The sequence below is a fragment of the Tyto alba genome, unplaced genomic scaffold (genome assembly GCF_018691265.1).
Source record: "Tyto alba isolate M040663 unplaced genomic scaffold, T.alba_DEE_v4.0 Super-Scaffold_49, whole genome shotgun sequence".
NCBI lineage: Eukaryota > Metazoa > Chordata > Aves > Strigiformes > Tytonidae > Tyto > Tyto alba.
In genome coordinates, this window is record NW_024881325.1 from 4,118,171 (window position 1) to 4,134,585 (window position 16,415).

The 16,415-nt window shown below is 39.2% G+C and overlaps 1 protein-coding gene across 3 annotated transcripts in view; it reads right to left on the minus strand.

Annotated features, from left to right (window-relative positions):
• BICD2 (BICD cargo adaptor 2) overlaps positions 1-16,415 on the minus strand; it is a 96,298-nt gene that overhangs the window by 40,245 nt on the left and 39,638 nt on the right. For all 3 annotated transcript variants that reach the window (XM_042807015.1, XM_042807017.1, XM_042807016.1), the window contains exon 2: positions 5,388-5,600. In XM_042807015.1, the coding sequence (XP_042662949.1) occupies positions 5,388-5,600 (213 nt within the window). The remainder of the gene's footprint in view (positions 1-5,387; positions 5,601-16,415) is intronic.

A 16,415-nucleotide genomic window follows, 5' to 3' on the forward strand; every position in this document is an offset into this window, starting at 1 on the left:
TTTCGTTGCACCAAAAATGTTTCTCCACTTCCTCCATTTATTTAAAAATGGAAGAAAAAGCAAGCACTCCTAATTTAATACAGAAATACAGCTCAGACTACATGAACCATAGGACTTCAAATCTAGAATACACTGTAATAAACTACTTGAACACATTTTTGGCCACTTACCAGTAGTGCACAGTCTGTAATTTAGAATACAATAAAATATTTCCATTTATTCTCTGCTGTACTAATACCTATGCCTTCTTTAAGAAGAGCTCCTGATAGAGCTCTTACCAAATGCAGAATATGGAGGCTTTCCTTACTTGGCTGCAGAGATATGGTTTTGCATTTTCCAGTATGGGTTACCAGTGTGTTCAAGACAGAGAAACAGAAAGCACTATTCAGCACCTTAGCTATAAAACCCAGTGGGAAAGGAAGTGTAAAAATAACTTTAGGAATATTCTTCTTTCACTGCCAATGTTAAGGAAACATAGAAAATTTCAGCAAACAGATTACTGTGTAGTAATAGAAGAACTGTCAGTCATTATCGCTCTGAGCAGACAGGGTCACATCTAACAAACAACTTAATGGCAAAATCACTGGCTCAGAAAAATAAACACTTGCTAGCACTTACTGCAGCCAAAAATTTTTAACAGATTGTGTCCTGGGCTTCCCAGCAACGTCTCTTCCACCTCTGTTCACATATTTTAACTGCAAAGCCCGGAAAGCTGATGCAAGCACATGTAGTATGGCTACGTCCAAGGATACAGAGGGATGACTGCAAGCAATTGTGTTTCTGCATGTGTAAAACAGTCATGGTTGAAGTGGCCCTATCTAATACAGTGAATCTTATGTTTCCAGCGACTGAAGATCATTTTCCACTTGAAGCTATTCTAATCAAAGGGCTGGCAACTATCTGTGCATCCTTCAGTGAAGCATTCAACGACCTACAACAAGAGACCAAGTTCCACATCTTCACTGAAGGATAAAGATGTCAAGGCTGGTTGGTTAAGTTTTTTAGGTTTACTCTGAAAGTATAGGTGAGCTTCATAAGCCATAAAGTTAGTTAAGGAAATTATTTACAGACTTTGACTGCAGCATGAGGGTTGTTAGAGTCAGTTGAGACTCTGATAAAACAAACTCATGACCAATTCCTCCAATATGAAGCAAGAGAATAGGATGGAGGGATAAAACTGACAGATCTTTGTAGAGATCTACTGCTGTGTATCCCTTTTCTCTAGGGTTAGAAACAAACAAACAAAAAATAAAACAACCCAGGATATACAACTGTGTGTGTCTGTTCCACACAGACGTGAATGTCCCAGCATTCTCAATAATAAAAAAGGAGAGTCCTCTGTACATAACAGGGCCAGGTAACAGCCTGGTATTCATTATCCTTCAGATTGACACACACTTTCTTGATAAAGCTAATTAGACAATAATGCAGAACATGAAAGTTTCTTCAGAACAAACCTCAGAAAAACAGCTTCCATTTTAGAGCCTTGGAGGAATAAAATTACTCATGTTGCTGATAACTTAATAGGTTTTTAAAAACATGCTATTTAGTACATATTATATTATACTGCGGCATGTCAGATATTTCTCTTAATGTATAAAAGCACTCACATTAAAATATATTTCCTTTTTTAGTTTACATGATCAGAACACCTTCTACTTTCCGGGAAAGAATCATTCATTCATTTCTCAGCTTCTCTATACTAGGCATGGCTACCTCATGACTTCATAGCCAAATCACCCTACGAAATCTGGTTTGGTACCACTAAAACACAGGAGAGATGAAAGAAGATTAAAAAGAAATAGCAATTATCAATTACTCAGGAGCAATTACTCCTTCCAGTGACTCTTCCAGGACACATAAGCTGCTGAGCTAGCTAATGACAGCAGTAAAACTCATAATTGGTAACCACCCTGCCAGCCTGTCTCAACAAGCCAAAGTCAGATAATTCAACAGAAAGCATCAAAGCCACTTGTGTCTGCTACACTAATGCCAGGTGTACTGAATGCCACTGTTCTTCCCAAAACAACTCACTGTTTCTGTGCAAGTGTCCTTGGAACATATGACAGGGATGACGACATCTTAAGTGCACAGTCTTGAATGCACTTCCAACCCATGCAGGTCAACATCTGGTTTCAACCCACCACGACTGCTGCTGTCAGCAGCATCTCAAAAGGAGCGGTTGCCAGATGCACTCAACCATCCTCCTTGTGCCACTAACAAAGACTGAACAGATTTTTTCAAAAAAGCCCCAGCAACAGTAGAACTCTGTATCCTATCAGATAGCTACAAAACAGTAGATAAAAACTTGCACAGCCAGCCCTGACAAGTGAATCTTCCTTAAAAATAAAGCAGAGATTAAGCCTCAGTTATTTCCTGAGGTTTTTTGCTTCCAAACTTCCTTTTAGTTTTGACAGGAGCAGCCCCCTGCCTGGCCAGAGGACACACAATCACTCATTTTTGACATCCTTTCTCTTATCTGGATCAGATCCACAGCTGACGCAATGGAAGTTAAGTTTCCTGTTCTCCCAGACATCTTACAAGTCTGTTCTCTTGATATGCAGTAATAAAGAACTTCCAAAATACACACTAAAGAGACTAGATCTGCCTACAAACATTCTCTACAACAAGATGGAGAAGAGCCACAGTACTTTTTATTTCATCAGCAGTCAGAAAAAATTAAGGAAGGAATTTCCACTACGTCTCTGCGGTATAAAACAGTAGATCATATTCTGCCCTTCATCCCCAGTACTTTCAAACCACATCAGAATTCTTCACAGCACAGAGACTCCTTGAACAAATATCAACATAAAACTATTACCATGAGACAGGCTAAAGTTAAGCATAGTAGCATGGACTGGGGAAAACCATATTGCTCATCTTGCTCACTAGCTTACAACCACCACAACACATTTCCCTTGATTTCTCTCACACAATGCTTTAAAATTAAATTTGCTATTAGATCTATAAATCATCACAGGAGGCCTGTACATATCCTCCTGTTTCCACTGACCTGGACAGCAATGGTGAAATAGCAACTATTTGAACTTCTGCCGTTTTCTGATGCATTGTACAAGAGAAAAGTCAAGTCCCTCAAGATGGTCATGTTGACTTGGCTTTTTTGTGGGTCAGGAGAAGGCCGATATATCTGTTCATGCACCTTGCCTCACTGTTCCCTAACAATAATTATAAGGCAATTAAAACCAAAATGCAATACATAAATAGGCATCTTCAGAAGAAAAGAATCCCAAACCACACATGGTCAATTGGCCCAGATATTTTTATTTTAACACTAAAGCTCTCATTCAATTTCTTTTTCTCCTCCTCACCTCTTCACAATTTACCAGCAGCAGAAGAAACAGCTAGGCTAAAAAAGGGCAAGGAAAGAAGAATGCACACACTGAGATGACACAAAGTGACAGGCACAGAAGCCCTTAACTGCAAGGTTCCAGTTATTTATCACATTAGGTTTTGATTCTTAACTGAGTTCAGTTTCCACTCAAAGTTTAAAATTAATCACATCCAGTTAATTATCATCAGCCTTTATTTCTAGTCAAGTAACTAAATGCATCTTCTCCCATTCAGCAGAAGAGAGCTTAAAAAACCCCCAACTTTTAAAACAAATTAAAATCTTCACAAGAAACCTGGTATCACCCACTTCCCCTCTTCCTGCACTCTTCAGTTCACACTGGGGTCCATCTCACACAAGCATGTTTGTGCAAAAGGGTGCATGGGTGAGGTAGAAGGACAGAGCACAAGAAAAATCCCACCCTAAAACCTCGCAAACTGACAGCTCATCCAAGGGCAAAAATGCAGCTCCAAGCAAAGGTGGCTGAACTGTGGCAGTATCTAGAAGGAAAAATCACCTTCAGCTGCAGTGATGCAGGGAGCTGGATTGAAATCTGTCAGTCAGCACTCTTTTGAGTGGGTTTGGAATCCTTATGGATGCAATGCTGCTTCTAGGGTGGGGAGCTTTTCTTTTAAGCTGTTCTTAAAATTTAGGAAACAAAGACAAGAGTTATGTGTGTGCTTGCAGGGACTGGTTCCTTGCCTGAAAGCACATGGCCTGATTCCAGCTCTCTTATCCCTCAGCCAGGACCCATAAAATTAAAGGAGAGCTTGACTGACCTGTTTGATCACCTGTGACAGTTTGTCCCACAATTCTCCTTCTCTGTCATACCCCAAAGTGAGGTACTGTTGAGCCCCTACATCTCCACAGAAGTAACCCACATTTCCTCACTATTTTTACCACCACATACTATTCACATATTTGTTTACACAAAGTCATAAAGAAATTAAATGAGACACTTCTGATTTTCAGCTGTGGTCATGTAGAATACATTGAGATTAAGACATGGGCTCTTAGATAACCTCCCGTCCTGGCAGGGGAGGCCACTCGATTATCTCAGGGCTAGATGAGACTAGTACCAAACGCTTCAAAGGAAGGTGCAAGAAAGCTCAAGAGTAATAATTGCTGATTGTTTACCACATCCATCTGTGGTTTGCTGTCTCTAACTTTTACCCAGTCTAAATTTAAGCAATGGCTTGAGCTCTCCAAACAATCTTTTCTGCATCAGTGCCACAGAGACTCCTGCTGAGCTACAGATTTTATAATTAATTAAAATTTCTAAGTCGATTTCTCAGCAATTATTTCCCCTCAGAAATAGGCAGTTTCAATACCAAAACAATAAAGTCAAAAGTACTTTGGAGGTGGTAAGTTAAGAAACCTATGAAAAAGTAAAAGCTAATCACTTTCATGAAAGAAAACACAAGACTATAAACTTTACTAATACTTCTTTTCTGCAACTCTGTGTTTTGTTACACTCCCACATCCTTAGAAGTTAGGGTGGAAGAAGTGATAAAAGGGGAAACTATGCCCCAAATACTTTGCAGTGGGAAAATCTGTATTGGGACTGAGGCAGAAAAAGTACATCCAAAGTATCTCTGTGCTTGGACTAAACAGATTCCTCTACTTTAAGGCAACAGTTCTTGGACTGAGGGAACTGTGTGAAGTATCCATAGCACCAGCATGGCCCGGCCACGCAGTCACTTGTCTGTCAGATCACCTGGGACACAATACAGTGGTTACTGCAGAACTAGTAGGTATTTTAACAGGGCATAGTGAATTTGTACTGGGTCAGAACCATTGTGGGCACAACAGGCTGGTTCTTCAGTGGATGGAACCAGAAAGCTGGATTTAGCGTACTTGATGAATTACATCTTCGGCTGGATGTAACACCAAGGACTCAGGGAGACAACCCATCTTAGTAGCTTCCAGTATTAAGCAGATATCAATCAGGTCCAGAATATTTCTTATTTTGGTTACACAGCACAAGAAAACATAACCACAATACAAGCTGTGGTGCACACTGTGCACTCTCACTCACCTCTTTCAGTTCCTGTGCAACAGAATTAAGGCGCTCGTTTTCAGACTGAGTGTTGGCAAGGACATTTCTGAGCTGCTTCAGTTCTGTCTGCAACTCCATAACCTTTTTCATGTAGTACTCTTCCTTGGTAGCTGATTCCTGAATCAAGGTCTCCTCTCTGCTCTCTCCATCTGCTGCTACCTTCTTGTGGTTGGTATGGGCCTGCCCAAAAGCCTAGGACAATCAGAAAACAAATCTTTTATTAGTAAACCCAGAATTGTACATTAGTAGCTTTCATTTTAAATAGTTGAAAATATATACCCTCGTATTTCTTTGATGCAAAACAACATAACCTCTTCCTACACCCTCTTCTTCTGCAACCAAACCTTTAAAAGCTATTAAGTAGCCAACACAGGGTTCTCGAAAGTAACACACAGCACCCAAGTAATGTTTTGTGCTGCATAGGATACTTATGTAGAATCTCATATAAACCGTTGTGGGAGGCAACAACAATGTATTGACCTAAGTCTGCTTTTAAAACAGGACTTTGGTTTTCACAAGATGACCAGACACTTCTGCATCTGCCTATTCTCTATAGTTGGGCCAGACTCACTTCTGCAAAAACTGAATCCCTGAAAACAGATTTAGTATTAGCAGCCTGTTCCATTTCTAAGGCTGGGAGCACACTTACTTCTCCTGACTCACCTATGCCAGAGAAACATACTGTCACTCTCAGCTGCTCATTTCTGGAGATTACTGCCCTCTCAAACCTGCTAACCCACTTCAGCCATAAGCAAGCAAGGTTAGCAGGGCTACTCTGTAACCAGGTTAAACTAAGGTGGGTCATTCTGGCTGAAGTAGGTCAGTGGACACTCACCCAACCAGCTCTGCTGCCTGCTCTCAGAGTCATCATCTCTAGCAGCATGCCAGTGAAGGGACTTGGAGGCAGGTCAGAGAGATTTAACCTTTTCAGCATAGCATGTCTGTTTAGACCTGACATTCTCAATTTTCACCTCCTCACACTTCTTTTTGAGGGGGTTTCATTTTGCTTGAAACTACCAGATGATGTTCCTAGCAGCAATGTTCTCCAACACATGAGCAATCAACCCATACAAACACCTCAGCTGCTGCACTTAAGAAACCTGCCAGTGGCTTTCACTAATAGATGTTATAAAGCAAAGAGTTTAACATTTTAAGTAGGTATATATTTGTAACAGACTGCCTGGCAGATGGACCAAAGTCAATGAGATTAATGAATGCTATCTTTTAACTGCTGCATGTGCATACACCACAATCCATGTACCTGGAGCTTTTAGGTGCCACAGCATCTTTTGGGATGTCAGTGTCCATACTGCAGGTTTTCATAGCCAACTTTAATATCAGGCATTAAGCCAGGTCAAGAACAGATCAGCATCTCATAAAACTCCTTGTCTAGTCATGCACTAGATTTTCATCTTTTGCTAGTACTTCAGAAATATACTGTCAACAGGGAAAAAAAATCTGCTTTGAAGAAAAGCAGATTCCAGTAATTTATTACTTCTGTATATTAGACCAGATGCATTAATAGTAATTATTGAATATACCAGGGCTGCAGTAGATGACTGAACATCCTAGCACTGCCTACAGTTAAAGACACCCACATATTTCTCCTATCAGATTAAATTTAAAACTGGACAAGTAAGTCAGAGATACAGAAGACAAATATCCATTGAAGAAATTCTAGCCAGATTCACTAAAATGACCCAAGGGACATTAAAAAGGGTCACATTTCAGACAAAGTAAAGCACCGTCTGTGTAAGTCCTTGTCAAATGAGTTTCAACAAAGCAGCTTAAAAGCCTAGTACCTAAGATGTCCATAAATGTTAACCATGCAAGTTTCTCAAATACACTGTTGTTTTTTTTTTTTTCCATAAAGATTTAACATCCATCATTTATAGACCTGCATTTATTAAAAATCTCTGACACAGAGGAAAGGACTCTGGGCATCAATTTGTCCAGTGAAGTGGCATCATTTTCTTGGTAGCAGGATGCCAAAGCAGAGCATATTGAAGCTCAGGATACTCAAAGCCACATCTGACCAGCCAGACAGCAGAGTCCAAGCATGATTCAGTTGAGAAACTCAGTAATACTGCTAAGGGAGAAATTCTTGAGAATAATGACTAATTTGCTCTTAAAACTTTTGACGCAGATCCTAGGCCTTGGATTTCTTTAACAACCAAAAAGAGAATGTCCTCACTTTGCAGAAGCCACTATTGACATGGTTTATTTGAACACAGAAGCTGGCATAGCAGATGAGACTGGGCTTTTTGTTTTTTTTGTTTTTTTTTTTTAAATCCAATATCTTGTTTATAGAGTTTAATGCCAGATGCTTCAGAGAAAGGTGCAAGAAAACCCATAATGTCCCCAGAGCTGGGGATTGCCTTAAGTCTTGAAGCAGAATGCTTAATGTAAATTTGGAAGAGCTATTAACATTTAGTTACCCATGTAAAATATCCCCTTATTTTTCATGGGTTTATGCATTTTTGGCCTCAGGATCCAACAGCAAGAAATTCTGTATTTTAAATCATACTCTTACATGACAGTTTTTTGTCAGTTTACAAGTTTCCCATAATTTCATAAAAGAGAATGTATTTTTGTTCAGACACTGTAAAGTGTGTTGTTATTCCATGATCTCCTTTCAATTGTTCATTCTATTTAGAGACTTCCATCATACCTCTCTATTCCCTGGTGAAGGTGAGGTGAAGTTCAGTAAGTTATCACAACTTTTATGTTTGAGAGGTTTATTCCAAGCCCTAAGACAGACTCCCTTTTTAAAAACTGCCTTTTATTATGGCTTGTATCAAATGGCAAGACTAACCCAATCAAATGGGAGCTGCAGATGTCAGCTCAGATAGACCAACTGCAGAAACAAGCTCATGGATCACACCTACCAAAGGATGCTGATGATTCTTTGTGGGCTCCAGTTTTTTTTGTACTGCAAGGCTGTTACTTGCTCTCAACCAGCAAGCTTATGAAGTTTCAAAAGAAACCCTCCTGCTAGGCTTGACAGTATTATACAGCCCATAAGAAACTTCCTTAACAGACATAGTCATCAGGACAAGCAGCCTGGAACAATTCCATCTGGGTGAATTTATAAGGGAACACTTAAAAACCACCCCCATTCTAACCAAGTTTCATTATCTCTCTTGTACTTACTTAAAAAAACCCTCACACAGTCATGTTAGAAACCATTTTAATAACTACAACAGCCTGTGTGGAATAGGAAATTTAACAAAATTGTGCAAAATTACAGGGCAATGCAATTACCTCCCATGGCTACATCCCAGGCCTGTTTTAAATCAAGCTATTAAAAGGAAAACTGACTTTTTACTAATATGCATAAAACCCATAAATCTTCACATACCCAGAAGTCCAGCATTTACCCGTCCACTATTGCTTCAACATTATATAAAACACAGAAATAGACATCAGTTACTCTGCTCTTCTTCCTCATCCAAAACTTCTATCTATTAAGGTACCAAAACAAGGAAGAAAATGGTTCACTGTTAAAGCAGAACAATACTCTTCAGAGTATCATCTCTTCACAAAATAAATGAGTTTCTCACAACTCATTTGCCCACACCTTGCTGGATGCAAGAGCTGCAAAGCATCATGTTTTGCTCAACAGCTGCTTCCAGGAATTACAAGACACTAATATTAAGGGACTATCAAAGGTCCTTCTCAGATTTCCCAATCTCAGGTCAAAAGCAAAAATCAAAGAGTTCACAAACCAAAATGCTATCTTGCTATTTTCTCAGCTAGATGCCCTCATTGGTACATTGGAAAACACTTCACACTGCTGGACAAATATTCGATTAGCTTCCATCTATCTCTTCAGAAAGCTGCATGAGACACAGATTGAAAGCCCTCCTTTGTTTTAACACTATTTGAAACTAACCAAAACCAACCTCCACCCCAAACACACACAACCTCAAATTCTGTATAGCCATTTATCTCTGGACCAAATGAACATGAAAGACTTCCCAGGCTGAGTGCTCACAGTTACATGGTGTGAGGACAGTGCACATCACAAGGCAGCAAGAAGCACACACCGAGCCCTGAGAAACGCACCAAATCATGTGGACACTAATTATTGATTATTGCAAATAACTTGCTGCTGAAGCTGCTGCAAAGCTGCAGATCAGCTGAAACCCTTGCAAGTTTTCTCTTGTCAAGTTGCCATCCTCTACCAGCCATATCAATACACATGGTCCTTCAGCCCTCCTCCCCCAAATACCACTAGGGAATGTTGCCCAAAGGCTAGTTATAGCACCCTGGAAGCCAATGGGAAATTCATCTTAATGAGCTGATGAACGTTTACCAAAATTAGTATAATCAACCAAAATGTTATTAAATCAACTTTCATGTTTGCAGCATTACTTATAACAGCAGACTCAAACACATGCTGTCATATTCTTAAATAGCCCCAAAATTCTAATTGCTGAAAATCAAGGAGATTTCTACAAATTTAATCTTCAGCCAATGATGTCTTAAATCTCAAGAATGAAAAACTCTCCACAGTAATTACTAATGGGAAAAGGAATTTGGACAGCAAACAGATGAGGTAGAATCATCCAATAACTGAGATGTTATATAAAATGGTCAAAACCAGCTCACTTCAAATGAAACCCTGGATCAGCCTGCATTTAAACCAGGTTTAACGTACCAATTTCCAAAAGACAGACTCAGTAAAACGGGAAGTTTCCTCTAGGTTTGATGATTACACAGATTCATCTGTGTATTTTGCAGGAGGAATCTGATCTCACTCATCTTGTAGAGGAACAGATAGTCTTTGCATGAAACTCATGACACTGAAAGAGACTTTCATATGCAACTCCAGGCTTTGAGAAGGAAGTATTCCTGGTTCCTTGAATATCAGCATACTTGTTAAGGTATCAAGTACTTCTTAACAGCATTGTTAAGATATAGAACCTAGCCTTATTCAAAAAGTTTCTTCATGTGCAGATGTTCATTGATCCCATGAAATGTGAAGAATCTCTAAAACATACTTCTTGGAGTTTCAAATGATATGCTTCTCTCAGAATAGCTACTGTGATACAGGAAATGCAAAAAATTATCTCTGTCATGCTCAAAATCAACACTCTGGGCCTTCTGGAAATTTAGAACAGTGCTGCTCTGTTTGCTTCTTTCTTTGATCTGTCACTCCAGACCTCTACTTAGCCAGAAGCAGGTCCTAATAATCATTTAATTCTCCTGAAGTATGCTGGTTATTCTTCCATATTTTCTGGGACTTCCTGAACTAGACTGCTGAAAACAAGAGATTCACGGATTACCTGGAGCCTGGTCAGTTTAGCATAGCACGACATACTAGGATGCCACTACCAAAAAAGAAGTGAGGCTGGGGAGAGCTCTTGAGCTACAGCAAAACCAGTACAATCTCAAATCCTCTACTGACTTATGGAAAGAGCTGGTGTCCCAGACGGTCCGCTGAGATCTGACACTAGTTTTGACAGCTGCCCTGTGCAGACACTTCAGTCTGTACTGGTCTTCTTATCTAGTGTGCAAGTCAAGGCACATGCTGAACCAGAGGCAAGAATAGAAAGAAAAAGTCTCAGAGCTGCTTAAAGCAGATGCACCAAGGAAAGAGTCACAAACACACACCCCCAGATGTTACAGAGGAGCAAAGAGCAGAAATAAGATGTCCCTCTTACTGGGTCAAAATGATGGGGAGGTTCCTGTGCCATGAAAGAATACACCCAAGAAAATAGAAAACAACAAAAATATGTTGGTGAACGAGTTTCATAAGAGAAGTTGTTTACAAATTAATTTGTCATCTAAAATTGAACTAAAATGTTCTCCATTTAAAGAACAGGGCGGGGGGAGGCAGGGAAAGACAACTGCTTATACATGATTTGAAGGATAAAGAAAGAGGAAGGAAGATCTTGAAGGGGCTCAGGGCTCCACAATACAAATCACCTTCTGGACAGTATGTGTCATCCTAGTAACATGCAAAATTTTATTCCTTCAGACTAAAAAAAAAAAAAGTACTTCAGCCGGTAACAAACATGAAAATTTGTTGGTTGGTTGGTTGTTTTTTTTTGCACAGAAATGTTTTTCTGGTGTAATTCTTTAGCCTGAACAGAAGCCAAAATGATCTTTTGATCTTTTCAAAGAAAAATCCATTATTTTTTTTTTTTCCCCTCTCCTTTGGTCAGCTTATCTCACATTCCTTGGTTGCTAGGATAGAATCAGTTGAGAATTAACAAAAGAAAAGCCCAACATATTCTACAACATTTACTGGAAACCAAGGTCAGATTTTCAAAGAGATGCAGGTACTTGCTTAACCAGTTTATGCATAGCCTAGAACGAAGTACTGGGCATTGATTATCGTTCAGAGACAACCCCACTGAGCTTGCCAATGCCTTTTCATACACACTATAATAAAGGAACTTTTCATACTTTTTGAAACAAGCTCTCTGCTGTTTTATCACAACCCTGAAGTAAACAGCTTATTCTTTCAAAAAATAAAACTCTCACATACCAATTGCTCACCCTAGTCGGTCATGAGTTACTAAATAGCCATCTCAACAGCAGCAGGGGAAAAAAGCATTAAAACTATTAGTGATTTTAATGTCTACTCTGTAATTATTTAAAATTTGCATTTACATATACTCATTAAGTGAAAGCATTGTAAATTTAAATACATCCTTCTTAGTCTACAAAAGTCGTAACAAATGCACATAAGAAACCCCACATATAACTGTAAATTGCTTTTAACACTTTCAGATGAATGCTAGCCAAGGATATTTTCAGCCTCTGTTAAAGTGGCTTTAACACTGCACTCAAGTTGCAACTCCTGACTGAAAAACAGCTCCTAGGAAGGAGCTGAGGCCGCCCCGTGTATCACCCCATCATCTCCTGGGCAGGTTAAGGCTAGAGCTTGCAAGTCAAAACTCTCCATTTTAATACACACTCCTTCTGTGCAACATTCAGGGAGATTATCACACTTCTCTTCCTCAGCATGTCAAGAATGTCAAACCTTTCTTCAATAAACGTAACTTTTGAGTGTTTCTAAAATTTCCCTCTCCATCTGCAGGTAGAGAGGACAGTTGCCTTGGTGAACAGGGACACTAGCACATCTTCCAATGAATGACACTTATGCTGTCAAATTTTCATTCTCTGCACTAGTTCTGTTTCCTTAAATTAAAACAGTTCAAAGGCAAAGAAAAAGTGGGATAAGGTAAATTCAAGTAAATTGTCAAATTTTTCCCTGCGCACAGATCCTGCTTGCTTGCAGTTCTTGGAGCACATACATTTCCCAGCTGGTGAACATAGACGTTGAGCAGAGTCTAAATGATAGGGTTGGTTTTTCTGGTCTTAGGGGGTTTTTCTGCATTACAGTATTTAGAAAATCCTTAGGTGCTCTGCAATCACTTACTATATAGAGCACATGTTCACTGTTGAGAAGCTGGACGCTCCTGGCAACCAAGCTGCACATATCCACCAAGGAACAGCAAGGGGAAAAAAGACTAAAATACAGTTTGGTTTTGTTTCTGATGCTTCAAAGACCTAGAAAATTAAGATACTGTTTCTACTTAAGGATAAATAAAGCTTGAAAAATACAAACACATAAAATATCAATTAACTTTTGAATCAAGAAGATCATCAGAAAGAGCAAAGTGGCAATATTCAAGCTTAATGTTGTTAATGGGTAGGCAGAGACAGAATTCAGCTTATCTGAGAGGTTAGAGTCCTGGGTTCTGGAGGCAGAGGCACCTACAGGTTGCAAACAAATTCCCAAAATAGAGGGCTTTGTGCAAGGAAGTGACCTTGCATCCCAGCAACAGAGGTGGATCATATAGTAGTGTCACTAAAAATCTATGCAAAACCTTGCACTTCAAAAATTTTCATTGGTTTACAAATACATGTTTCAGCAGGATTTAGCTACAAAAGGCCTTCCAAGGAAAGGCAATACTGCATGCCACAGCATCACAATGGAGAGAGCAAGTATGAAGCAGTACCAGAAGGTAAATGATGGCCATTCAGCTAATCTTTGACCTGTGCAATCACAGACTTGGTTAGATCTGAGGGGCACAGCCCACCTTCTATGTGAGATAGAGCACCTATATACCACTTTGTGTCCTCTCAATAATTTGCTGCCCAAAGCAATAAGCCAGTGGCATTGCCAGTCCAGAACTACAGTCGCCTAGGCTAAAGGGTTCACTAATACTGACTACAAATACAGGATGCAATAGGTTGCAGCTGCTTATGTATCTGTAGTCATATGGAAGAAATGGGAAAACATGGTTCTGAGCATAATGCTAGGAGCAGAGGACAGACACCAGCTTTACAGCTGCATTGCTCCAAGGTGGACAGAAACAACAGAGCAGCAGTCAAGAGGAAAAGAAGACTGTGCCAAAGACCATTTAACTTTGTCCCAAAGTTATCAGATGGGGAAAACTCCATCTAACCCAAAGTCTTCAGATACTGATTAGGATCAGGGACTCAGAAGGATCCACACAAATGAAATCACCTGAAACTGCTGGGGATATAACAAACACTACCATCCTTTTAGGATTCAAAAAGGTTTCCAAAATGTTGGGTAACTAGATGCTTTTGCTACTAATAAGACTTCTTATTTGCCTACTTTTATAATGCATGATAGTAACGGTGCCTGGCCTGGCATCCCCTACTATCAGGTAGCGTCAAGGTTTCAAAAAAACCTTCATGAACATGTGTTACAAAGAGCATCCAGATGACAAAACATCCAGCACCTATAAGCTCCAACTTGCTTTAGACATGACAAAACTCTAGTATTGCAATTTTAAAGGTTATATACTTTAAAGACTAAGACTTAATTTCGCCCACTATAGAGACAACTAAACCCAGAAGTGCCCAACCTTCCTTTGTTCCCCAAATGGCTCTGTTTGAACCTTCTTTTTACTGCAGCTTATTTTGCTATCTTGAGGGGTTAGACTGCTTTATTCACATAAGTATGGAGCTAGGAAAGCCAATATTGTTATATTCTCTCTGCTCATCACACACTCCCAGCCAGCATTAAATGTTTGGTATACAAGCTCTGGTTAAGATCAACAGCATATAAAAATAATAAATCTCATTGAATTTTGAGGATGCTTTTCTGTTTATTCCATAAACCTGGTATGGTAACAAAAAAGTGAAGAGACACTTAAAAAAAAAAAAAGCCAAAAAAGACAGAAAAGAAAAAGAAATGTTAACTTTAAGTGAATGTTTAACCATAAATCCTTCAACTGAAAGATAGTCGAGATGTTAATAATATATTTGCAGTAAAGAAATTAACATTTTTATATACAGCTTGGAATGAAAGTTATGTGCATTTCTAGAGTGACTACAAGTTTGCTTTTATCAAATGTCTAACAAATAAAAAAAGACACAAGTATTTCAATAAAAATATAAAGAATAAACCATAGTACATTGCTACAGAATCATATCACTGGGATGAAAATACCAGCAAGACACTTGCCATTTTTGCACATAAAACATGCAAGTGTAGAAGCAAAGGTCAAGACATTTGGGAAAAGTTAAAGTTCAGGCACTGGGGATTAAGATGGTCTCTACTCATTAGGATTGCTACCTTGTGCTGGTAGCACAATTCTACATCTTCCTAATACCTTTTTTCAGATGCTGGTCATCAGTGGAAACATGCTGGACTGAAGAGATGACAAATCTGATTCAATACAGCAATTTTTTCATACTCTCTTACCCCCTCTCACACTGATCAACAGCAACCTTGGCTTTTTTTTTTGTATGTGACCAGCTGCTCTTAAAATCTTATACCCAAGTGCCATTCAAAAAAAAAAAAAAAAAAAAACAAAAACAAAAACCCAAAACAGGCACAAGGGATCACAAAAAATGTTTTAATCAATCCATTCATCCTGCAAGCAGGCCCATGGTGACAATGACTGCCAAAGGGCACTGTCTGCATGAAAAATTTCCCACTCAGTTCTCCCCTCTCCCCAGCCTCTAGTCCCCTCACCCCTCCCTGCCTTTTTGTGATTTGAGGGAGTTTAATCTGTATACAGCAGTTTTATCTTAAGAAGAACAGACTGCAGCTTTTCTGAAGATCTGTGTATAAACCCAACTTTTGATTTGAGTTTAAATATGCCTCTCAATCTTATGCAGGAGAGCTGGCCAGGTAACAGACAAGCTACGATTACTGCTGGAAGCAGTTTTCAAATGCTACTATGCAATACTAGTATTCTCCTCCCCCTATGTGAAAATCCCATGTTTTCATATTTTGTTCTTACGAACTTCATTTTAATTATCAGTATCTCATCAACGTTAAACTAATGAAGATATTTTAATACACATCAAAAGATTAATTAGCTCTAAAAGCCACTTGAATTTTTGTTCCTGTTTCTGCATTGTCAGTCTGAATTTAATTACAAAATTTTAGAACCAGTTCAGCTCCTAATTCTTTCTGCTTATCAGATTCAAAATAAAAGATGTTTTCTGTGGCTTCACCAAGCATTGCACATTTTTCACAATAACAAAATCATTGTGACCATAATGACTTAAAATAGTGATAGCAAAGTGCAAAAACACTGCTCTGAAGAGATTGACAACTCTTTACAGGGAGCGAGGAATTTAACAAAAGGAGGTGTATTCCTCTTGTATTCATATATTTTAATTTTAAATTTTCTTGCAAAGTAGCCATTCGTGCATTCTACAGTTAACAGACCAGTGCTTTGACTAACAGTTTCTCAAAGTCGTTAAATGAACACACAAGACAAATCAGAAGCCTAAAGCTCCAGGGACACAAGCATTTTCATATGCACCCATAAACATAATCCTCTGAGCATGACCTAATCCTACACTCCCACTGACTCAGTCACTCTCAGCTCCCAGTTCCTTCAGCTGGGTGACCAGGGCTGACAGCAGCATTGGCATGACGGGGGAGAGGGATGGATGGGTGGATGGATGGATATGCATGAACTGGGGCCAGAAGACACAGATCCCTCCTTCAGCTCAGCTATCCTGCTGAGACAGAAGTCCTTAATGCCAGCAAGG